This window comes from Heterocephalus glaber, unplaced genomic scaffold, assembly GCF_053883595.1.
Source record: "Heterocephalus glaber isolate CG9 unplaced genomic scaffold, H.glaber_assembly_v1.0 deba00001447, whole genome shotgun sequence".
NCBI classification, from domain to species: domain Eukaryota; kingdom Metazoa; phylum Chordata; class Mammalia; order Rodentia; family Bathyergidae; genus Heterocephalus; species Heterocephalus glaber.
In genome coordinates, this window is record NW_028258299.1 from 6,215,114 (window position 1) to 6,240,295 (window position 25,182).

At 44.1% G+C, this 25,182-nt stretch overlaps 1 protein-coding gene across 17 annotated transcripts in view; it reads left to right on the forward strand.

The window, feature by feature from the left end:
- The first annotated feature begins 1,023 nt into the window (after positions 1 to 1,023).
- Positions 1,024 to 25,182, forward strand: part of Kif1b (kinesin family member 1B) — a 145,295-nt gene continuing 121,136 nt past the window's right edge. For 16 of the 17 annotated variants that reach the window (XM_004863616.3, XM_021243464.2, XM_087214450.1 and 13 more), the window contains exons 1-2: positions 1,109 to 1,247; positions 17,666 to 17,841. In XM_004863616.3, the coding sequence (XP_004863673.2) occupies positions 17,736 to 17,841 (106 nt within the window). In that variant the 5' untranslated portion in view covers positions 1,109 to 1,247; positions 17,666 to 17,735. Of the gene's footprint in view, positions 1,248 to 17,665; positions 17,842 to 25,182 lie in introns of all 17 variants that reach the window. The other variant, XM_004863617.3, reaches the window with a different exon arrangement.

A 25,182-nucleotide genomic window follows, 5' to 3' on the forward strand; every position in this document is an offset into this window, starting at 1 on the left:
AATATTGTATTGAATTCAGGGGGCACAAAGGAAATCTGATTTTACTTCCCATTTCTGCTAGTAAATCCCTAAACATTTCACAACCTTACAAAGTAGTGGTTCTTGGGATGCGTGTGACAGCTGCATATCTTTTTTTTTTTTTTTTTTGACAGGTGCATATCTTATCACTGAATATGATGTTTCATGAAGTGCTGAATTAAGCTGCTCGTGAATGGTCCAGTCGTGGATTTTTCTCTGGAGATGTTAATGTGTTCTCTTGTGCTCCTGGACTCTGGATTCTGGCAACCCTTTCAAGGGCACCTCCGGAGTGGGGCGCTCTCGGTTCCTTCACCTGGGGAGACAAAGCGTTTTGTTCCTTTCCTCCCAGCCCGCACGCGCTCTCGGAGTTATGCTTTTCCATTACTCATTCCGCCTTTTCTCCCAAGGTGGCGTGTGGGAGGTGTTGTGCGAGGGATCGAGAAGAATAGGCCAGGAAGCTCTGCAGGCTCAGCTCAACCGCGTGCGCGGTTCCGTTCCGATCGGCCCGCTCCCGTGAGATGTTTTCCAAACCCACGATGACTCCACACGCGGCCGCTCCCTACGGAATCCCGGCTCTCCCGCCGGCGTCCGGTCCGTCCAGTCCCGCCCCGCCCCACTCAGCCAACCTTTTGTGCACTCGCAATGCGGATTATCGGGCTGCCCAGGGACGGTCGCTGCCCACTGACGCCCTCCGGGGGTCACCCGGGAAGGAACCTGGGCGCCGCCGTCACCCACCCCGCACCCCCGCAGCGGTGTTGGCTCCTAGACCACCAGGGGGCGCTCGGGTGTCTCCGCAGGCCCTCGCAGCCTCCCCGCCCCTCCCTGTCTCCCCTGGGATTGGCCGGCCCCCTCTAGGTCTGAGCTCTTATTGGCCATGTCCTGCGTCAGTCAGGGGCCCTGGGCGGGAGGAGGTGACGCGCGGCGCCCTGGCTTGGGGCGGTGCCTGTCGCCGGCGGCTGCGGGCGGAGTTTTTGGAGCCGCGGCGCTGGGCAGTCAGACGGCCACGGTCCCTGGAGGCGTCCGCGCGGACTCCAGCCGCTGTCAGCTCCCTGCCGCCGCCGCTCTTGATGCCTAGGCCGGTCGCTGCGTGATGGCGCAGCCGAGCGGCGCTGTGCGGCTGGCGGCGGCCGCGTCTCGCGCTGAGGTGCGTCGGTGCCCGGCCCTCTGCGCCCCCGCGCCCCGCGCCGCCTGCTGACCGCCGCCCGCCCGGTCTCCGCAGCGCGGCTGAGGTAAGCGGCGGGGCGGGCGGCGGTTAGCGTCGCGGCCGCCGGGGACAGCTCCGGGGGAGTCCGCGGCCGGGCCCGGGGGCCGGGCGGGGTAGGGGCGGAGGCGGCGGGGAGCCTCGCCCTCGGGTGGGGCGGGGCGGGGACCCCGGCCTGGGCGACCCGGGCCGGCGGCCTGTTGGGCCCCGAGTGCCTCCCGGCTGCTGTCCCTCCTGAGCCGCGGGCCAGGCCAGGCCGGGCCGTGCGGAGGAACCCTCCGTGCTGCCGGGCCCGGGGCGCCTTGAAGCTCGGGGGTCGGCTCCGCTCCGCTGGCAGCCCCCTCTCCTCGTCTCCAGTGATGGTTGGCATCGGGGTTCAGCTGGGAACGCCGTTCCGCCCCGGTGCCAGATGGAAGCAGGGAAGGGCATCCTCGGGGGCAGAGCTGGGCGCAGAGACCGGGCGAGAGGGCGCGGTGGCGAGGACCGGAGGGGTCGCTGGCCGCTGGCCAGCTGCGGGGAGCTGCGGTGGCCCGGCGCTGAGCCGCCCAGGATCGCCGGCAGCCATATTGGGAGGATGAGCTGACAAATCCTTTAGGAGCCAAGTCCGGCTGCTAGAAGGCACCGAGTGACAGCCCCTGGCAGCTCGCGGGGTGACTGGCCGCGCCAACAGCCAAGCGGTGGGGGTTGGGAGGCCGCCCGAGCGAGCCAGTCATTGTTCGTGCCACACAAAATATCCGCAGCCGCAGAACCAACCCAGAGTCCCAATCACTTTTTCTTCTCGGGTAGGGTTGCTAAAATGAGCTTCCAAAGTCAGCCGCCGTCGAGATTGCGTTCTTGTTGGGATGGAATTCTGTACTCATTGTTTCTGTCCCCGCCTCCTGTGTCCAGGGGAGTGGGAGGCCTGTTGATGCCTTCCTGGCGCATAGGCAGGGGTTGCTGCGAGGCCACTTCGGCAGTGTGCAGGCCTTCGGTTAGCGCTTCGCATTGCATCGCATCGGAGGGCCACATTTGCGGAGTAGCTCAGCAGGCAGAGGTTTAGTGAACTGGCAGGTTCGGTCGGTGGGGGAGGCTTGCAGCAGTATTTGAGAGGACTCGAGTTGTCATCTTCATGGAATCTTGGGGTAGCTGAAATTAGACTGCCAACAGATTCTGCTGCTCCGGACGGTTGCTGTGCCCACACAGAACGTGCTGCTGTGGGTCATGGTGTGTCTGAGCCCGATGAGAGCGCGGGGATCAGGTTTGAGTAACCTAAAAAGTGATATCACGGTGGAGGTTTTATTTAAAGGCTGGCATTTTGTCCGTTTGGCTTAGTCATAATGAAATGTTAGCTCATGTTCTCTAAGAAGTGAGGTGGTGTTTTCTAATTTTGCTGGTTTGGTGGTTGGATTATAAAGTGAGGTTGTCAGTGTTCCGTTTGGGGACGGAATGTGAAGATTGCACATAGGTTGGCATGGTGAAGCAGAGCTGGAAATGCTCAACAACTGGTTTTAGTGTAAGCCTGTAAATCTTCCTGCATCCTAGATGTGGACGGGACCTGGAGAGATGGCATGCCTGCTGTCCTCTTTGTGTTCTTCCTTTTCTTTAATTCAAACTCACTCCCCCCACCCCCCCTTGTGGTGCTGGGGATGGAGCCCTGGGCCTTGGACACACTGAGCAAGTGTTCTGTCACTGAGCTACATTCCCAGCCTCCTAACTCGCATTTCCTAAGGCAGAAATTCTTACTTCTTAGGGTGAACTAGTTGAAAACTTTCCTGTATACTTTTCTTAACTGTATTCTGTAATTTTTATCATTACTCCTTTTAAAGCCTAGTTCAATCAAATAGGGCCTCAACAAGAACCAGTGTTTTTGGGTTTTTTTTGCATACGTTAAGATGAGAGAACTACAGAATATTTGTTGTATAATTCCATGCCCCAAATAAATATTTCTAAGTTTTTTTAATGTTTAGAGTTACTTTATTTACATAAAGAACTGAGGAACTGATTGAATGTAATTTCATCACTTGGTGAAATCAGATTTGATCATTGTGAATCTGATGTGGGGGTTAGATTTTTATGAGCCTAAGCAGCTGTGCTCTGGTGAATGTTTTTCCAGAATTTATCCTATCACGTTCAGCTTCTGAGGCTTAGGATACTGTTTTCCTTTGGAAGATCAGATATGAACTCAGTTTTCCTTTTTTTTTCTCCAAATAGTTTTTTCCTTTTCAAGAACAGATATGAATGTGGTTTTCCTTTTTTTCTCCCTCCTCTTTCCTACTTGGAACTTGAGCAGGGAAAATTTATGCACAAGAAGAGTCTGCCAACAGCATTCCCAAGGCCAGAGCTTTCTAGCCCTCATCTTGTCCCTGGAACAGAGGACAACAGTAGGCCTTGGCTTGCTTGTAAACCTGTCCTGGGGCTACTTTCCTGGGAGTGAGCGTGGCCCTGCATTCAGTCTTGGAAATGGATAGGATACAATCCACAGGTTCTGAAGCCAAAGGTGTGTCATGCCTGCTTTGTGCAGGTCTTTGAAAGAGGGCCTCATTTGAACAGATAATTGTGAGCTCCTGGACTCCATAAAATAAAATAAATAAATATGATACTTCTAGAACTTTTCAAAATGCATGATGAGAGATAAACAGGTGTGATCGAGATAGGAAAGACCTGCAGAGGTATCTTGGACTTCTCTGTGAGTTGGGCTTTTTGGTCCACAGTCCAGTGATTTACTTTTATGCACTTTTATCATAGTTATTGCCAGTTGGCCGAGACTGCAAATGGATATTTAGCTCTTTACCCTCAAGGATCTTAAACTTTCTGGTCTGAGTATGCTGGGATAAGGCAAACTCCTTTCATTGGAGTGTGATTCCTGTACTGCTGCCTGTGCCATGGTAGTTTCTGTGATTTGCAGGTAGAACTTTTTTGTTCTTTATAATATAGTATTTTTTATTATTCTGATACTCAGTTGATACTTTTATGATTATCTTGCAGATATATATGTATATGTATATGTCCATTTCAAGTCCCATGACTATAAATGTCTGATGGATTTAAATTTTTATATATATATATATATTTTTTTTTTTTTATTGGTACCGGGGATTGAACTCAGGTCCTTGCACTTGCACAGCAGGCAAATTTTTTATATTTAATATCACATTGTTTAAAAAAAATATATCACGTTGTTTACACCTAAGCATGTCATTCAACTGTATGTCCTCTACTGTTGCCCTCTTTGGCAACTTTGATTCTTTGCTTAGTTTTCCCTTTCATCCAATTTATTTCTTTATTTATTCAATGCTAGGCATCAGACCCTAGGCTTGTACAGGCTAGGCAAGTGCTTTACCACTGAGTATACCTCCAGCAGCTCCCATCTAAAATTTTGACATCATTTTGGCAGATGCCATTGTATAAATAAACAACAACTGCAACAACAGTAACGATATACATAATGGTTTAACTCATCTTGAGTACTTTATATGTGTCTGGTTCTTCTCTAAGCACTTTGTGTTTATTAACTAATTTAATCTGTGATCCACCATGTAAAGCAGATCCTGTTATTCTCCCCATTTTTCAGATGAAGAAACCAAGTCAGAAACTAAGGGACTTCCCTAAGATCGATAGAACTAGTTAGTAAGCACTGTGCTGAGCTTGCTGTGTAACGATTCTGCTCAAGCAAACCTTGGCTTGGTCCTGTGTGAGTAGCTCGGTGATCACTTTTAGATTGGATTCACCTTCTGATCTTAAACTCCAATAATTCACAGCTCTGGCTTTCTTATTTGCCTTGCCTGTGTTCTCTCCCTCAAGCCTCCTAGCCGTTTAGTCACTTTTGGATTTTACTTCGGTTCCTTCTTTTCTACAGTGTGACCTCTGGCACGTGTTGCTTCAGCTATTTTCCCTCCCTCCCTTTCCAGAGACGGTCTCAGTATGTAGTCCAGGCTGCCTCTGCCTCCTGAGGGCTAGGATTACAGGTGCATACCACCATGCCCAGTGATACTTCAGCTGTTTTCTTTTTTTTTTTTTGGTACTGGGGGATTGAACTTGGGACCTTGCACTTGGCAGTCAGGGCGCAGCCCACTTCTGGTATTTTCTTACCAGCACTTGGAGTTTTTATTCTTCCTTGTTGGGCAGGACCCACTATTTAGATGACAGCTTACATCATTCCTGCTGTCCAAACCCTCTGTTCTAACCCTGTGTTGTGGAGAAACCACGCAGTGCTGGAGATTATTGGTGCCAGCCTCAGCTGGAGGCTTGGGTCTCCTTGAACGAGTCTTTGTGGTCTGTGAAGCACTTCCCTCCCTGAGGCTCCATAAAATCTTGACCACTTCACCATTTGCCTGTGCTGGGCAGAAAACCTTGCTTACTGCCTCAGGAAAGAGAGGTGGACTCCCTAGGCTTCCCTTCTGTGCTTACTAACTTCTCATTCTCCCTGACTCCCACTGCTCCTTGGCCTGCTCTGGATGTGGGCAGCTTCTCTCCAGGGGCCTGCTGTGCGGGACACCCCTCGGCCCCTCAGGTGTTCTCCTCTCCTTGCACGGCTCCGCCTTAGGACCTTTGTGCTGAGTCCACTGCCTGCAACACTCCTCCCTTTGTCTCTTTCCAGTCTGCTGCAGTCTGTCCACCTCAGCCGGTGACCCTCACTGCTTTTAGGGACCTGTACTCTCCTGATTCCCGTAACACTTAGTATATCATCTATAGTTTATTATTTTACCCCCCCCCCCCATGTGATTTGCTCCATGACAAGGATGTTTAGCTTTTTGTTCACTGATTTAGTTGGGGAACCCCTGTCACATTGTTGGTACTTGATGTATAGCCATTGAATTAAGCATAGAGAAGTGCAAGTCTTTACTATGAAGAAAATACAGGAAGAGAAAAAAATTGCTCTCCTTGTAGTATGGGGCTTGACATGCTAGGCAAGTGCTCTGCTATAGGTCTGAACCACCAACCCTTTCTAAAAAATTTTATTTTGCACCTGGCATGGTAGTCCATGCCTTTATTCCAGCATTCTGGAGGCTAAGGCAGGAGGATTGCTGCAAATTTGAGGCCAGTGTGGGCTATGTAGTGAGTTCAAGGCCAGCCTGACCTATATAGTGAGACCTTATTTCAAAAAAATTTTGCCACAAAGTCTCTCTAAATTTCCCAGGCTGGCCTACCTCAGCCACCTGAGAAGGTGGTACTGTGCACATGGGCCACTGCACCCAGCCGTGGGAAATCCCTCCTTCATTCTGTTCCCTCCTTCTCACTCATCTTTGTTCATCACAGCGAGGTTGTGTCAGCCTGGTAAATCTCACATTTTCAGTTCTTTGTTACCCCAGCACAGAGAGACTCTGGCCCCCACTTCTGACACAGCTGTCTTTTGTTAGGGAGGGGACACTCGTGCCCCTGCAGTACCGAGAGTGTGGCGGCTTCCACTCCCTCCATCCTCAACTGCTGGCTGTTGCTCCTCTGTGGCTGGTTTCAGTCTGCTGCTTCCCTGGCTGCTTACACAGCTGTGACATTCACTGAGCCCAAGGTTCTGCATAACTTTTTAGGGTTACTGTGTTTGGTTTTTGTTTTTAGGAACTTGAACTTGGGTTGCATAATATACGCATATACTTATATATACACACCCACACACAGTGACAAAAAGTAGAATAGATTATTCAGAACATTTTATTATACTTTTTTTTGAGACAGAGTCTCACTTTGTAGTTCAGGCTGGCCCTGAACTCACTAGGTAGCTCAGGCTGGCCTCGAACTCGAGGCAATCCTGCCTCTGCCTCCCAAGTGCTGGGATTACAGGCGTGAGCCACCATGCCCAGCATTTTATTATAATTTATACCTTTTACTGCTTCTGGAGAGGATTTGAGTAGCTTATGACAAATATATAAACACTAAGACTGTTGAAATATAAGAAATAAAACTAATCTAATAAAAGGAAAAAATACAAGTACGATTTGCCCAGGCTAATGTGATTATTATAATTTAGTTTAGAAACTTATTGGAAGTCAGAAGTGGTGGTGCATGGGAGCCTTGGGAGGCCTAGGCAGGAAGATCACTGTGAGTTTGAGGCCAGCCTGGGCTACATAGTGAGACCTTGTCTCAAAAAACAAACAAAAAGGGCCAGGGATTTAGCTCAGTGTTTCCACCGCCTGCCTTGAAAGGGCGAGGTCCCGAGTTCGATCCCCGGTACCAAAAAAGAAAAAAAAAAGCAAAAGAACCTTTTTTTTTTTGGTACAGGGGAATCAAACTCAGGACCTCGCCCTTGCAAGGGAGGCAGTGGAACCACTGAGCTAAATCCCCGGCCCCCAAAGAAACTTGAGCCGGGGATTTAGCTCAGTGGTTCCGGTGCCTGCCTCGTAAGCGCAAAGTCCCGAGTTCAATCCCCGGTACCAAAGAAACTTTTGAAAGAGTGGAAAGAAAAGGACAAATTATATAATTTTCATTCTGGTAAAAGCCTAATGCCTCTTAAGTGAAACTGTTTTCAGCTATTAAATTCTAAAGGAATAGGCATCTTGGTACAAGAATTGTGCATACCAAGTATTTTCAACATTAAGCGAAAGGAAGACAGTCTTCAAAGGTCTTTTAAAAAAGTAATCAAAAAAAAAAAAACTAATCCACCTGCATTCTCAACTGAGAACATGACATTAAAGTATAACAAAATAAGTCTTTTCTGTGAAACAAAACTAATGTGGTTCAAGCATATACTTTTACATAAAGATTAATCTCAATATCTCAGCAGAAAACTGATTATTTAGCCCTGGGAAAGGCCTGCAGTACTTGTATTGTGTTGTCATCTAAGAGAAAACATACTGTTACACTTCAGAGTGCTGGTTTATCTCACAGCCACATTGGCACCTGTTGACCCGAATTCCTGCCACGAGATGAGCCGCCTCCCAAGCTCTCAGCTGCTCAGGTGTGGCCAGGAGCAGAATTCAGAGTGAATGAGCCCTGACTCAGCCGAGTTTACCTCTCATGGTTGTGTTCCCTTCTCCACCGTAGCTGTACTGCATTCATTTCAGCCAGGACAGTTTCAGGAGTCAGTGTTGTCACTCCTGACCGAAAGAATATCACCAGAATGTTGGAATTTGAATGGTGGAGTGGATCTGATGGGTGGGGGTGGGGAAGAGGGGGAGAGAAAAAGAAAATTCTACCGAAGGTAGCCAGACATTAGAGGTAGCTAACTTACTAGACAGTATTTAGTGTTGGCTGTTCAAACTTTCAACTTGGCCCTGCCTGAAAAGTTTAAAAAGAAAAGGAAAACTGATCATTGGTAGTGGCATTTCTCAGTGTTCCTTGGGTTGTGGGAATAAAATCATGTCCCCAGTGAGGAGGACACTTGGTTTCTTAGCTGCAGAGGCCAGAGTTCCCGAGTCTGATGACTAAAGAGTGTCTCAGGGGCCGGGGATTTAACTCAGTGGTTCTGCCGCCTGCCTCACAAGCGCAAGGTCCCGAGTTCGATCCCCAGTACCCCCCACCCCCCCAAAAATTACAAGAGCGTCTCAGGTTGTCGGAGACAGCACTTAGACAGCAGGGACCGGATGGGGCCTTCAGCACGTTGCGGGATGGCAAACCTAGCCTGTGGATTGCTGCCCCTGTGAAGTCTGGCTCTGGGTGTGCAGTTGGGATGCAGACAGCAGCTTGCCTAATGTGACCCATTTTGAGCTTTCACTCCATGGCCCATGGCTGATTTTTATCCACAAAGTCAAAGATCAAAAATAGACAAATTCTTACATATCTGTGGGCCGTTTTTTTCAGTACAGCCACAGTCAGTGTTAGGTCCTAAAACTTGTTTGGTCCTCATGGAAAGTATAAAAGAAATACAAAAATGTTACATAAACATTTTTTCGTAGCATCTCAAAAGGGGCCTTCTAACTGTACAGATTTACTTTTGGATACCTAATCTTTTTTTTTTTTTTTTTTTGGTACTGGGCATTGAACTCGGGTTCTTGTGCATTTAAGACAGGCAGCGGAACCACTGAGCTAAATCCCCAGCCCAGGATACCTAATCTTTAAAATACTTATCCTTTAAAAATGCAATTCAGCAGAAAAGGTTGTCTTTTAATTAGATTCCTTATTGATGTAAGTTTGTTGCTGAATAGCAAATTGTGCTAATATTGAATTTAAAAGACTGCATTTCATGGTAAAAATGTATATTCTAGCAAGCAGGTATTGAATAGGGTGTCAGTATTTGAGAGCTAAGTGAACTGACCACAACACAATGAAATAAATAAAGGAAACTGGACAGTCTGTTTTGTTTTGAGATGAACTCGCTGTGTTGCCTAGAGTGGTCTCAAGCTCCTGAGCTCAAGCGCTCTTTCCGCCATAGCCTGTGCCACTGTGCCTGGCAATAGAACAGTTTTTAAGGAGCAAAATAAAGTATGATTCAGAAAGATAGATATTAGGGCTCGAGATGTGGCTCAGTGGTAGACAGCTTGCCTAGTGCGAACAAGGCCCTGGGTTTGATTGCTAGCGCTGAAAAAGAGTTAGCTTTTGGGCCGGGGATTTAGCTCAGTGGTTTTGCCGCCTGCTGCACAAGCACGAGGACCCAAGTTCAGTCCCCAGTACCAAAAAAAAAAAAAAAGAGTTAGCTGTTAAGGAATGTATGATTTAATGCTTCCTGCTCTCTAGTGACATTTGACTTTGTCCTTGAAAGATATGGACTTTTGCACTGAATTGCAAAGGGACATGGGCATCCACAGATGTGGTGAAGAAAGACGGTGGCTAGTGGAGAAAGGGTCAGGGTTGTGAGCGAAAGCGGAGACCAGGGAAGTAGGTTGGATTTAACTTGAGGTTGTGTTCTTTTTTTTTTTGGCAGTACCGGGGATGGATCTCAGGATCCATTGTGCTTGCCAGACAGTCACGATGCCACTGAGCTACATCCCCAGCCCTAGAGGTTGTGTTCTGATGGTGCCTTGGATGGGATGATGTGAGCTCGTTTCTGCTTTGGAATATAATCCTGGCTGTTTTCTATAGAAAAGGACTATTACAGGGCCAGGGATTTAGCTCAGTGGTTCTGCCAGCTGCCTTGCAAGTGCAAGGATCTGAGTTCAGTCCTCGGTACCAAAAAAAAGAAAAGGGCTATTACAAAAACCAGTCAAAGAAACTAGCAGGTCAATTTGTCTTCTCCTTAGACTCCTAATCATCTAAGGGATGAACATTCTGAAAGATCAAATTAGGAATTTGGAAAGCAATTAGGAAAAAAGTAACACATTACTCACATGAATTACACCTCAGTGTTTTGTTGTTCCTTAATGTTAGTGAGTGCTTCTGGAAGTTATGCACCATTCCACGTTGCTGGTGCTTCTATTATGTGTTATAAGGAAGGAAAAAGTAGGCAAGGAACAGTCTAGAACTGAGGCTGTGTGTGTGGCCCGAGTATATATGGTTAACTTTTCCTGCCTGCCTTTCTTTCCTGGCTCTTCAAAGCTAGAAAAATGTATTTTTATGCAAATTAGTAAGTGTTATTTTCCTCTAATTTCTTAAAAATACTCTAATTATTATTTCTTTCTCTCTTCTTTTTGGTACTAGGGATTGAACTCTGGTCCTTGCGCTTGCACAGCAGGCAGTGAAACCACTGAGCTAAATCCCCAGCCCTCTAATTATTATTTCTTACTGGAGTTTCAAGTTGATTTCAGACATACAGGTGTTTTTTTGTTTTGTTTTGTTTTGTTTTTCCTAGAAGCATGGAGTTTTGAACCTGTAATTCTTTGGTGGGTATTGTTGCAGAAGAGATACCATTTATACTGAAGGAGGCTAAGGCAGGAGGATTGCAAGTTTGAATCTCACTTGGGCATCTTAGTGAGACTGTGTCTCAAAAAAAAAAGAAAAAAGAAAAGAAAAGGCTGAGGCTGTAGCTCAAAGGTAGAACACCCTGGGTGTGGTCCCCAGTTCTGAAGAGATAGAGAAGAGGAGAGACGAGTCAGAGACAGGGCCACAGACTGTTTATAGTAGTAGGGAGACAACAAAGTAACTCTGTAATCCTCTGTAGTCTACTTAAGTAGTTAGCAACTGCTGTATAAAATTTTAACCCGCTTGTGAAGGTTGGTGCTGTTTTATCATGGGTTAAACCAGAAAAAATAGATATTTAGATTCAGGTTGTTGTGGGAAAGTAATTTTAAAATGTATCATTTCCAAAGAGGATTACTGTTACCTTTAATTAGAAAGGAATTATAAATCAACTTTTTCCTTTTGATGATATCTCTTTTGAAACAAGTTATACTTTTTTATTAATACCATTTAAACAGTATAGACTGTTGATACAGTAGGAATTCAACAACAAAATTACTGTATTCAAGACTGTTGTGGAGATTAAAATGACTAAGATTGTGTTCTTTAAGTAGTATAAAATCTACAGCAGCAACAAAATGAAGTAATTTATTCTGACCAAGGTAAGGTCAGTAGATTGAGAGATACTGGAGAAGCAACTGCATTTAGTTTGGGGGAGGTAGGGAAGTCTGCCAAGGGTTTAGAGGTAGGTACTATGTGAGAAAGTCCTGGAAGAGTAAGGGGTTTTGGAAAGAACAGGAGAAGAGAAAGGCCACAGTGAGGGAACATTCCGGATTAGGCTGAGAACACCTGAACCGAATGAGGGGTCTCAGTGTCACTAGTCACGGTGGCTAAGGGGAGTACTGGAAGCACGCCATGGTGCTGGAAGCCCTCTGGTGGGGGTGGCTAGGGAATGTGGGTGGAAGCAGTTGTCTTGTGAACTTGTTAAAATAGATAGTTAATGTTGCTGAACGCTTTGAATGTGGAGTTCAGACATGGTAGACAGAGCAGGGAAACTCTGAGGCTTTTTATATACTTTTCTTGGTACTGAAGATGGACCTAGGTCCTCATGCATGCTAGGCACGTGTTCTAGCACTGAGCTACATTGCTTGTCCCACCCACCCTTTTGAGACAGTCTCACTAAGTTACCCAGGCTGTCCTGGAACTTGGAATCCTCCTGGAATTTGGAACATTCCATGGGATAGTGAAGGAGCCTGGCTAGACTCAGCAGGCCTTGACTTTGGTCTTGATCTGGTCAGCACTGGGGAAAAGAGAACTTGGACTCCTGCCTCTGCCTCCCAAGCAGCGGGCTTCCTGGCATGTGCCACTGTGCCCAGCCACTCTGAGGATGTGTAAGTAGACAGTAAACAGAATAGAGCTCTACTTAAGGAGGATGAATCTGGCAGTGCTGTGTAGTATATAGATGGAGTAGAGGGGAATGGGGTAGGAGGAAGAAAGTCAGGTTGGTTCAGGAGGCCATGGGTGAGAAGTATTGATGACCAATAGGGATGTGGAAATAAAAATGGAAAGAGATTTTATAGATGGAAGCCATATAATTTGGAAGCTAATGAGGTGAATGGAGGAGCAAGCTTTTCAGCCTGTGGGAACAGAGTGGTGGGAATGTTAAACAGAAAAGAGGCGAAAGAGCTGGTATTGTTTGGGGGAAAGCTATTTTGGCTTTGGTGTGTGAGGGTGAGTGAAATGCTGGCAGGAAAGCTAGGTGGAGGAATCAAGCAGTCTGTTGAAAAATGCATGTATAGGATGTTAGGTATTAGAGATATTAGTGTTTTGGTTCATGGTTTTTAAATGAGTAAAGTTCAGCTTTTGTTGTCTTGTTTGTAAGTCAGAAATATTCAACATTTTTTTTTTTGGTACCAGGGATCAAACTTGGGTCCTTGTGCTTGCGCAGCAGGCAGCGAAACCACTGAGCTAAATCCCCAGCCCATATTCAACATTTTTGTAGGTGCTGGGTAGAACCCAAAAAAGGAAAATTTGTTTTTTTATAAAAAATTAAATACAGTATTCAGTTACTATCAACATTTTGGAAATCTTATTTCTTCTATACTTGATTTTCTATAATATGTATTTTTACAGAGTTTCTTGATTGAAAAATTGTTGCATTTGGTTGATGAATAACATGTCTCTTTTATAACTCCTTCCTTTTCTTCACTTACACTAATGATTTGAAGAGACTGGGTGACTTGTTCTGTGGTCTGAATTTGGCTAATTTCAACTTTGATGCGTCATCTGAATTGCCTCTTTGCTCTCTATATCTTATAGACTGGTTGTTGGATCTAAGGCCCTTTTCTTTTCTTTCTTTTTGGAGTGGGGCAAGAAATTTCCTGGGTGGTGCTGTGTATTTCCTGTGTAGCACATGAAGGCAAAAGGCTGATCATTTGATTCAGGTGATCTCGGTTTAATTTATAATATTCCCCATCAACCAACCTTTCATGTGGTGCATTTTAGCAACTAATGATGATTTTGACAGAAAGCCTTTACATCAGTTGGACTGGAAAAACATGACATTCAAATTCATTGCTTCTGCATTTATTAGCTAGAATATTTACTCTAAAGAAGAACCTACTCTCATTGACTGATTATCCTGGAATGTTTTATGTAAGCTGTACAGACTGAATGTCTGTTCAGTTCTTTTGTTTCATTTGCTAGTTTTCAGAATATTGATTTTCTTTTGTGTGCTGGGGATCGATCCAAGACCTCATGTGTGCTAGGCAAGTACCCTATGCCCAGCCCAGAACACAGATTTTCTAAGGTATCATTATAAACTGTATGACTTTATATATTTGGTGTTTTTCAGTCCATTTGCAGCTTTTGTTTTTTTGAATCCTCATTATTTTGGCCAGTAGGAGCTCCTTCAAGCCGCACTGTTTTGTTGCGATCCCATTCATTCTTAGTATATTTTTGCTTTTTTTTGCCTTTTTCTTTTTTTTTTTTTTGGTCCTGGGGATCGCACTCTGGTCCTTGCACTTGCGGGGCAGGCGGCGGAACCACTGACCTAAGTCCCTGGCTATATTTTTGCTTTTAAGCATGATAAAATGCCCTAGGATCATCTTGAAATTTCTTGGCCATACTTCAATTTCACCATTTTTTTAACGAACATAGGTTAGGTCCAAGGAGATTTTTGAAGGAACAGGATTTTACTTTGGGAAGCCATTGAAGAGCAAGGATAGATAGAATGCAGTTGTGTAAAATTGTAGTCATGCTCTGCAGCGGGGGGGGGGTCTGTCAGTGCTGTGGAAAATGCCATTGGTTCCTGGAATGTTTGGGAAAGCCTTTAGGAAGAAGGGAACTGGAGCTGGGCAGCTTCACAGAAGCAGAATCTTTGTGCCCACTGCAGGAGAAGTAGTGAGGAGCTGTGAAAGGGCCGGCAGGGTAGTGAAGGGGCCTGACTAGACATAGGACTGGAGCTGTGGTCTTGGTCTAATAAGCACTGGGGAAAAGAAAAGGCGCTTCTGAGAGACAAGCGAGGTTGTGCTTTGGAAAGGTTGATCGTGCAGCAGGAAAAGCAGTGGCCTAAAGCTGTGGTTCTTGGCTAGGATTGCAACCAACTCTCTGAAAAATTAAAAACAAAGTGGCAGACTAAGACCGGAGTCTATCTTAAACCTGTTGAGTACTGGACAAGGGGAGTCTAGGCTCATTTGCATTTCAAAAGACCCCCGTGTGATTCTATTTTGTGTGACCCTGTTAAAGGACTATTGAATCAGACTAAAAGCTCCAAAGAACAGTTGATTCGTTTTAAATATTCTAGGCATGTGGTAGTAAGGACATGGATTAGGGTGATGGCAGCAAGAAGGGGGGGTACAACAATGAAAATTCATGTCTGAAAAGGTTTCATACCGTTTCTATGAATTATGTTAATACTGGTACAAGGATTCAAAGAGAAGGAAACAAAGATGACCCCAAGTCTTATATGTGGGGCCCTGGGAAAATGATATTGATGGAAGTGGGAAGTTTGACAGATTGCTAGTTGGAGGAGAAGATAATGTGTTTATGGATATGATGAAAGTTGAGAGAATGATTATGTATCAAAGAGAACTGGGGCCAGGGATTTAGCTCAGTGGTTCCAGTGCCTGCCTCGCAAGCACAAGGTCCCGAGTTCGATCCCCCGTACCAAAAAGAAAAAAAAACAAAGAGAACTGGAGGGAATGGAAATGTATTTTGTTTTTCTTTTTCTGAATGCTTTATGAATTCTTTTTTTTTTTTGCATAGTATTCAACTAGTGAACATAAGATATGCTACATTAATTGGGATGTTTAATAACTTAAATTTTATTTAATGATCGTAAAAATATGTGATATATTAAATAAAGAACTGTCAATTAAATGTAAAATGGGAAACAGACTGGAAAAAACATTGGTGCGTTTACATAAAGATTAATATAAAAATTATAACCATTTGAAACAAAAACAAAATCAGCAATCTAGGCAAAGGATTTAAATAGATAATTGTTTGTTTGGTTTTTTGTTTTTTGGGGGATTTTTTTGGTACCAGGGATCGAACTCGGGTCCTTGCGCTTGTGCAGCAGGCGTTGAAACCACTGAGCTAAATCCCCGGCCCCAAGGTTTTTGTTTTTTGAGGCAGGGTCTCCCTTTGTAGTTCAGGCTGGTCCTGAACTCACTATGTGTAGCCCAGGCTGGCCTGGAACTTGTGGTGATCCTCCTGCCTCAACATCCTGAGTGCTGGAATTACAGATGTGCACCACCGAGCCAGGCTTAAATAGATAATTCTTGCCAGATGTGGTGCACATCTGTAATCCCACCACTCAGGAGGCTGAGGCAGGAGGATTGGTGTGAGTTCGAGGCCAGCTTGGGCTATGTAGGGAGTTCAAAGCCAGCCTGAATGAACTATATAGGGAGACCCTGTCTCAAAAAAACAAAAAATAAGATTTTAAAAAAATGATAATTCTTGCAGGTGGACAGTATAATTCACTTGTTTACCAGACAGATCAGGTCTTCTTCTGAATGTTAGCACAGAAGACAGGAGCTCACCGAGTAGTCTGGCGTGGTGTGAGAGGTGGACGGTAGAGATGTTCCCAAAAGCAGGGATTTCAGGTACTGATGATCCTGTTAAGATAGGGAGCTGGCTGTGGTGGCCCACACCTGTGGTCCCTGCTCCTGGGAAGTCAAATCAAACCCTGCCTGGGCAATTTAGTGAGACCCTGACTCAAAAGGAGGGGGAGATGTAGCTCTGGTAGACAGCCCAGTACTGGGGGAAGAAAAAAAGGGAAATTTGATAGGGTGAGGAGGTAGAAAGTGACTTTTGGGGTTTTATTTTTTGTTTCGTTTTTGCCTTTTCCTGGGGAAAGCATTGGTAGTGTTGAATTGACAGATATTAGCGTTTCTAATCTGCTTAATTATGTGGAAAAAATTTGGTCAGATTTACGTTCTGCGGGCTTCCCTGATAATTGGACTCATACTTTTCTTTTTTAGACTTTTCTTTTGCTAGGTTGTTCTTGAAGATGTTTATATAATGGATTTCTTCCTGACAAGAGAGATCAGTTGTTTCTTGTGGATTTTTTCCACTGAATAGTATAGGTTTTATTCTTTTGGGAGGGAAACTATTCCTCTGAAAATGTTAGCACTTGTGGCATCTTTGATGTATAATTTGATTCTGCTAGAAGTCCCTGGCAAGGCAGGAGATAGGCCTGAGTCTGGGCAGCTTCTGTGCTTCTTTTGCCAGGAGGTGTGAAATACCAGGGGTCTTCAGCTAGGGGACTCACTGAGCGCTGAGCCAGCTGGATAGAACTGCTCTCTCCTCTACTGTTTAACCCTAAGTCATGTAACCACATGTTTCCAACTGCAGTTAAAGCCTAGAGGTCAATGCATTTCTTTAAAGAAAGGTAATAAGGAGTTTGCAGATGCAAAGCTTAAGAAACTTTTAACAAAAGCTGGGCTTGGTGGCGCACACCTGTGATCCCAACACTTGGAAGCCTGAGGCAGGGTGATTGCTGTGAGTTCAAGGCCAGCCTGCACTACAGAGTGAGACATGTCTGAAAAAAACGCAAAGAAGGGTGGAGGGGGTGAAGGGTGCACAGGTAATGGGGAAAAAAAAAAGAACTAAGATACATCATGTACAGGTACAAGCACCCAATGATAAATGTAAATGTATTGTATACCTAAAATGTACCAATAAAAGAATAAAAAAAAAAACCCCAAAACAAACAAAATATTTTATTTATTTATTTTTTTGAAGTACCTGGGATCAAACTCAGGACCTTGTGCTTGAGAGGCAGGTGCGGTGCCACTGAGCTAAATCCCCTGCCCTTTATGTTTTTAATATATTACTGAGGGGCCGGGGATTTAGCTCAGTGGGGCTGGCACCTGCCTCGCGAAGCACAAGGTCCTGAGTTCGATTCCCGATACCAAAAAAACCCAAAACAAACAAAAAAATCCAAAATATGTTACTGAAAAGTGACCTAGAAACACAAAAACAAGATAAATGCCTATGATTCTGCAGTTCTAAAAACCATTATTAATAAGTTCAGGGACTTTTTAGGAATGAGAAGGTGCTAATAGAATAGGAAAACAAATTTCAGTCTTTAATATTTGATAATTTACTGCTGGGAATACACAGTTTGCAGAGGAGAAAAAGATGAGGATTTTAGAAATGGAAACAAATGGAATGTCAGGTAGCAGCCTCTTATGCTTATGTTGGCCAGTGTTTCCTTTAATTCTGACTGCCTTGTGTGGAACTGTTTTCTTTTCAAAGGAAACTTGATACAACCCCAGAAGAAGAGAGTCCTTGTTGTGGGATTGCGTGTATATCCAAGGCCATCAGGATGTCGGGAGCCTCGGTGAAGGTGGCTGTCCGGGTGCGGCCCTTCAATTCTCGGGAGACCAGTAAGGAGTCCAAGTGCATCATTCAGATGCAGGGCAGCTCAACCAGTGAGTACGCGCTGCTTTCTCTCCCTCCTCCCCTTCCTGTTGTGATCAGAAGTGAACTCTGTGTAATTAAAGCTTTGAACTTTGCCATTCTGGAGGCTCCTCTGAATGCGTCCTGCTCTCAGGTGTTTGCTGTGGTACTTCGGTGTGGATTGCGTGTTTCACTCTTCATAAACCAGAAACTGCAAAGAACTGAATTATTTTAGCTACTTCTGATGCTGCTTATTAAGTTGACATCTTAATGACAATAAGGTATAAGCAGTGATTTTTACTAAATCCTGGTGTGGATATACCTAAGGCCCTAGAGTCACTGTTTTTCTTTCCTGATTTTCAATAGCAGTTGAGCCTGCTGAGATGGTATTAAAACTTCTAGCTTATAGTGGCTGAGTTGAAAAATGGATATAACTAATTTATACTCACAAATCAGTGTTAAAATGACCAGTCGTTGCTTCTGGCTTGTTTCTCTATAGAATTGCTTAGGTAAAAATGACTTAGACTTGTTTCTTTTGTACCTCCACTACCATCTTACTAGGGTTCTGTAGGCAAATCCTTATTTAAAATAGAAGTGGGCTCTGCCCCTTTTAAACCTGAACCTTTGCAATAAAGCAGAATCATTGATTTTTCAGACACAAGATTACTGCTGCAGAGACCATTCCGACTTCATCTGCCTATGTGCCCCTTGCCTGTGTTCTGTGTAGAGGAGTCTACCGGGGAAGTGTGTGTTCCACAGGGAAGACAGCTAGATCCTGCAGTCTGCATTTCAGTGTGGTTCATGTGCAACTTTGTATATCCAATTGCCTATACTCTCCTCTGAACTTAATAGATAGGGCTTGTAACAAAAATGAATCAAGTGCTGGGCACAGTGGCACATGCCTGTAGTTCTTGCTACTCAGGAAGCTGAGGCAGGAGGATTGCTTGAGCCCAGGCATTTGAGGCCAGCCTGTGTAGCAGAGTAAAGCTCTGTTTCAAAAAAAAAAAAAAAAAAAAAAGATTAAAAACTAGGAGTCTAGGGCTGGGGATTTAGCTCAGTGGTTCCACTGCCTGCCTTGCAAGTGCAAGGTCCCAAGTTTGATCCTGGATACCAAAAAAAAAGGCCATATTCAAGAAATCAAAATATCAATAGATAGAGTAAATGGACAGCCAGGGATTTAGCTCAGTGGCACTGCACCTGCCTCCCAAGTGCAAGGTCCTGAGTTCGATCCCTGGTGGTGGTGGTGGTGGGGTAGAACAGTCTCCCAAGTGCTGGGATTATAGGCTTGCGCCTCCACACCTAGCCAAGATGTCCTGGATTTTAAATTGGCTTTATTTATATTCATTGCCAGGGTAAAATAGCATTATCTTATTTTCCCTCCAGTTTTGATTTATTTTTGTAAAGGGGTAAAACATTTCCTTATAATATAAAACTCAGAAAGTACAAAGAATCTGCAGTACAAAGACTTCTTATCTTACCACATAGTGAACTAGTTCCTCTCCCAGAAGCAGCAGGTTAGATTTCCTTCTAGAGATTGTTCATGTTTCCTTCTATAGACAGTTCATACAGCAGCATCTTTTTCTAAGGTAGTTTTTTCCCTTTTCTTTAGTGAGAAGGCATCCTGGCAACTCATTTGTCAGTCTTTCCTGTACTGCATGCTTTACGTACTTTAATAATACAATTTATGTTTATAATTTGTAAAAGTTGGTAGTTGTTTCCTTTGAGATTTTTTTTTTTTTTTGGTACCAGGTACCAGAGATCGAACTTGGGTCTCCGCTTTCAGGCGGCGGAAGCACTAAGCTAAATCCTCGGCCCAAACCATAGGATCATCTTTTTTTTTTTTTTGTGGTACCGGGGATCGAACTTGGGACCTTGCACTTGTGAGGCAGGTGGAGGAACCACTGAGCTAAATCCTTGGCCCAAAGATAATTCTGTTTTTTTGAGTATTTTTTTGGTACTGGGGATCAAACTCGGGTCCTTGCGCTTGCATAGCAGGCGTCAAAACCGCTGAGCTAAGTCCCCAGCCCTCCTTTGAGATTTTTGTATGCAGGAATATCTGTGTAAGTTAACGGGTTTATTTTTCAGTAGTCATCTGTTATATGTCTATGGTATGCTAAATACTATGTATATAAAGTATCAAAAAATAATCCATCAATTTTCCGGAAGAACAAAACACTCAACAATGTATGGTAAAATTACTTCAGTGTTGTAGACCATTTTCTGCTGTTGTCACAGAATACCTGAGGCTGGGTAATTTATAATCTTGGAAGAGATTTCTTTTGGCTCCAGTTCTTGAAGTTCATGAGCATAGTATGAGTGTTGGCTTAGCTTCTGGTGGTGTCTCATGCTGCTTCAAACCCTAGTGGAGAAGCGGAAGGCAGCAGGCATGTGTGAGGGAGAGTGAGGGCTGGGGCCAGGCTTGCTCTGCACCCGCGTATTCGGATAACCAAGCTGCTCTTCACGAGTATGTGTCCCATTATGGAAATAACCCCTTAGAGGTCCCACCAGCTCTTGGTTTCCCACACCTCAGCATGAGTTTGGTGACGACAGACCATCCTCAAACTATAGCAATTTTTTCTGTAGTTCTGGGTTTTTACAGTTTTTTTTTATTGGATTTTTTTTTTTTAATGGTACCGGGGATTGAACTCGGGTCCTTGTGCTTGGGCAGTAGGCGGCGAAACCACTGAGCTAAATTCCCAGCCCTTACAGTTTTTAATAGTAGGACTAGATCTGGGTCTGCTTGATTTCTGATTTTCCTGTGTTTTGATCATCTTGATTAAAACCCACTAAGATGCTAGAGATTTAGCTCAGTGGCACTGCGCCTGCCTCGAAAGCGCAAGGTCCTGAGTTTGATCCCTGGTACCAAAAAAACGCCCCCAAAACAAAAACCTCACTGAGATTATTGACACCTAAGGAAGAAAATGTTAGGTCTCATTGTGTATCTAAGATCGAATGCTATTTGACCTTTTTGTTTTGACTGTATACAAAATTAAGTCTGTTTAGAGGAAAAAGTAAAATCAACCAAATATGATAATTCATTCTGGATGGAGGATTTTAAATGTTTTCACTTGTGGTATAAAGCAAACGGAAGAAGGAAATAAGATTCCTAGTTGAATGTCTTGAGAATAAGGCCATAAAATTTTAGAGTTGACTGGAATATTAATTTTAGTCATTCATTTTTTTCTGTTTCCCACAAAAAATCTATAATTATTGGAAATATTGATGCGTCTTTTGATGAAATATTAAAGATGAAATTTCTGGTGTTCATTAAAGGTAGTAATAGTTGGATTGAAGCAGGTTTGCGCTAGAACATGAAAGGCTATCTATGGATTATCGTCAGCACAGTGCTGAGCCCCTGATGGTTTCCCCCATATTGTATCCAAGCATTAGAGCACAGGCTGAGAGGGCTGCTCTGCCCTCCTGTCCTCTCTCTCCTGCCCTCTTGGGTGTCTGCTCTAACGCGAGTCTGTGGGGGTCATGGGGGTGCCCGCACTGGGGGAGCCTGCTCTGTATGGAGTGCTTAGTTTGTGACAGGATTAATGACATATTAAAAGAATCTTAATACAGAATAAGAGTGATCAAAGTCCTAATTACCATAAAAAGGGGTTTTAAAAAGTGCAAATGTAGGGCCAGGGATTTAGCTCAGGGTTCCGCCGCCTGCCTCGAAAGCAGAAGGTCCCAAGTTTGATCCCTGGTACCAAAAAAAAAAGTGCAAATGTGAGTTGACAAAGGACAAACCTAAAGATTCACTGATGAAATGGTGTTTAACCTGGACTTTGAAGAACGAGTAGGATTTTAACAAAATATCCAGTATACTTGGGGAAAATTCAGAATTGTAGCTTGTTAGTGGTAGTGTTTGGACTACATAATGGTACTTCACCTTCACAGCAACTGTCTGTAACACATTGCATCTCTGAATGTAAAATTTTAGCAGGAGAAATTTGTGACTTTTAAATTAATGTTAGTTTACTAGAAAAAACCACCCTCATTAGATCAGGCTTGGAAAAAGGAAAGTATTTAAGGTTAAATATTTTATCATGGTTCAGAGGATTTGAGGTCTTTTTTATATTTTTGAAGGGTGTAACTCATGATGTGAGAACTATTGTATCTTACATAAGAAGCTTTCTCCTGGATTTTTTTGTTTTTTTGAGACAGGGTCTCATTATGTAGTCCAGGTGGCTTTGAACTCACAGTGATCCTCCTGCCTCAGCCTGTCAAGTGCAGGAATTACAGGCGTTTGCCACCATGCCTGGCTTCATTTTGAAAATACCATTGTTACAGAAAGTGAACTGAGTATGCCACAGCTGCATACTGTTAGCTCCATTAAAAGGCTGCTGTGCTAGCAAACTGGTCTGATTGCTGCTCGCAGGATTACAGCTGATTGCAGATGGAAAGCAATGGAATGTTTCTGCCATAAGGTCTTTTATGAAAAAGGAGAAAAGCATGCTTGAGGGATGTGCAAAGTGTGAAAACTGAGTAATAGCCATTTTATTTGAGCACTTTGTGGTCTCAGAGGAAAGATTTTCCATGCACAGATAAATGTTACTGCTTTGACATTTTGGAGTCCCAAGCACATACAAATGGCTCTGTTCAATAATACCTCATTATGTTCCAAGCTTCTCCCACTTTGGAAGCATTTTTTATTGTCTAATTACGTTGTTTTTAAAAAATGCACACATTTATGGTTAGTTTATACGTGTAAATCTGGAGACAATGAACCTACGTAAATTTCCCAGCAGAACAGGAGGTGGATAAAGCTGGCTTTCCCTTTCTCTGCAAGAGACACTCTATGTATGGGGTGACTGAACCACAGTGTTCAGCTTTGTCTTTAATCATAGGATTCTATCTCTCGCCCTTTGGTAAATCTCCATTTACAATCATCCTCTCCCAGGGTCTTTTGTTTTTTTCATTGTCCAATCTTAGTGGGACAGAAGCAAACTTGATTTTTTTTCTATTGCTTACACTGTATGTCTTGTAAGGCTTTTTCATTCACATATACATTTCTAAATCAAATGCTCCACATCATGGCTGGCATGGAGAATGATTCTTGTCTACTGCTGAAAATTTAGGATGGAAGAAGGGCGGGGACAAAATGAAGAGTTAGGAAGGAAGCATTTAGAAAATAATGCTTTCTTTAGTTTTGGTTTTTGTTTTGTTTTTTGAGACAGGGTCTCACTATGCAGTTCAGGCTGGCCTTGAACTACGTAGCTCAGGCTGGTGTCCAACTGATGGAGTTGCTCCTGCCTCAGCCTCCTGAGTGCTGGGATTATAGGTGTGCATCACCACACCTGACATAAGAATGCTTTTAAATCTGTGTATTTGTATATTTGGATAAATTAGTCCTGGGTAATCTTGAAGGTAAAGATGTTGTATACTCACGCATGTCCATATCAGGGAAGAGGCAGTGCAGTGCATGGTCCTTGTCTGCAGCCTGCTCGTTCTGAAACTTTCTAGCCAGTCTTCATTTCTTTCTTTTCTGAAAGATGATTCTGTACTTTTCAGCTCGATGCCCGCATGGATTACATGACTCTTCTCGACTGGAATATAGAAAGGTGGGCAACAAGAAGAGAAAGAGGTTTCTGTAGTGTAGAAAGAAGGGTTCAGAATTCTGTTGAAATCAGGTTGGGTTCCAGTAGCAGTGAACCTCTTTTGCAGGTGGAAATGCAACACTTTCCTGTGGCGAGGACTCAAATCGATAGCAGCTGGGTGTGGGATTTGTGAATGAAGAGGCCTCTGGGGTGAGGGTAAGCTTACTCACTGGAGCTGATTAAAATCACCCTGGAGCACATCCCCAAAGGGAAGGCGCAGGTCTTGGTCCTGCACTGTCAGTGGCCTTGTCTGCCCTTGGGCCCTGGCTGTATCTGATGGCACAGTTCCTCGCAGGTCAGGGTCGAGCACCTTCCCTGGCACAGGGTGCCTCCTGGCCACTGGCTGTGCTGTGGAACCTCATCTCTCACCCATTCAGGTGTTTGTGGTCCCCACCTCCCACCCCCAGGAGAGGGAATTGAGCTCAGACCCTTTGCACTGAGCTATGTTCCCAGCCCTTTTCAATTCTGAGATGGTCTTTCTAGGTTGCTAAGGTGGTCAGGCTGGGCTTTAACTCTAAATCCTTCTGCCCCAGCCTCTCAGAGTGCTGGAATTACAGGTGTGTGCTACTGTGCCTGGCTTCCATTCAGTTTTTTGGTACCAGGGACTGAACTCATGACCTTGAGCTTTTGAGGAAGGCGTAGTGCCACTGAGCTAAATCCCCAGCCCTCCCATTCAGTTTTTAAAGCAGCATTTGCCTTCTTTTTCGTCATGCTCAAAACATTGTCTTTTCTCTACATATTACACAGTTTTATTTAGTATTTCATGACTTCTCATATAGCAGCTTACTGACTATTGTTTTTTTACTGGGGTAAAGTTTATGGTCATAAATAACGGCATCAGATTGTGTTCTGTTACAGACATGATAGCAGGCATATTTCTTTTTTTTTTTGCTTGCTGTTTAAAATCTTTTGTTGCATTTGATTATGTGGGGATAACATATCAAGACCTTTTTGTATATGTGTGCAGCTTTTTCTGATTTGCTTGATTCCAGAAATGAAGATGACCTTGGCATTTGACAAAAGGTTGAGCTGGGCATGGTGTAATCCTAGCAGCCCACTCAGGAGCTGAGGCAGGAGGATCACAGTGAGTTCAGGGCCAGCCTGAACTTCATAGAGAGGCCCTGTCTCAACAAATAAATAAGCGAATAAATAAAAATAAAGGGTTGCTTGGTGATAGGAACAAAACCTAATGGTCTGTTGGTGTTGAAACCATTGTTTTGTTTTTGGCCTGCCCTGCAGTTTTTCACAAGTTCCTGCTGTGGAGCTTGTATTTATAGCACTACATTGAGAGCAGCTGGGGATGATACATCTTCTGGTCACTTTGATTAGCAAGAGGATTCTTTGGACTTAACTGTCATTTTGCAGCAGTAGTTGGTTTCTGTCTTGTCATTGGTTTATATTAAGAAAATTCTGTGTTCAGAGGAAAGATTCTGTAATTATCTTGGGTGTTACCCATTTCTCAGGAAAGCAGGAAGAGTAGCATGCTTATTTCTTCTGTGATGCTCTTCCATCAGAGTGAGGGTCTCCCTCCACTGCTTTCCTTCAGGCCTGTTGGGCCAAGTGCTGGTCAACAGTTTTTCACTTTGTGAAATGTACCTCACGAGAAAGACAGCAACCTGACAGAAAAAGGCATAGTTCTCAGACTGTTTCATATTTCTTGTACCTTCCTAAAATTGGTGTTTAAGAAATTGAATTTACCTTTTGTCATTGCTATTAAAAATTTTCATAATCAGTAGCAGCTTCTTTCTAGTATTTACAGCACTATAATTTGTTTCAGTGCCTTTG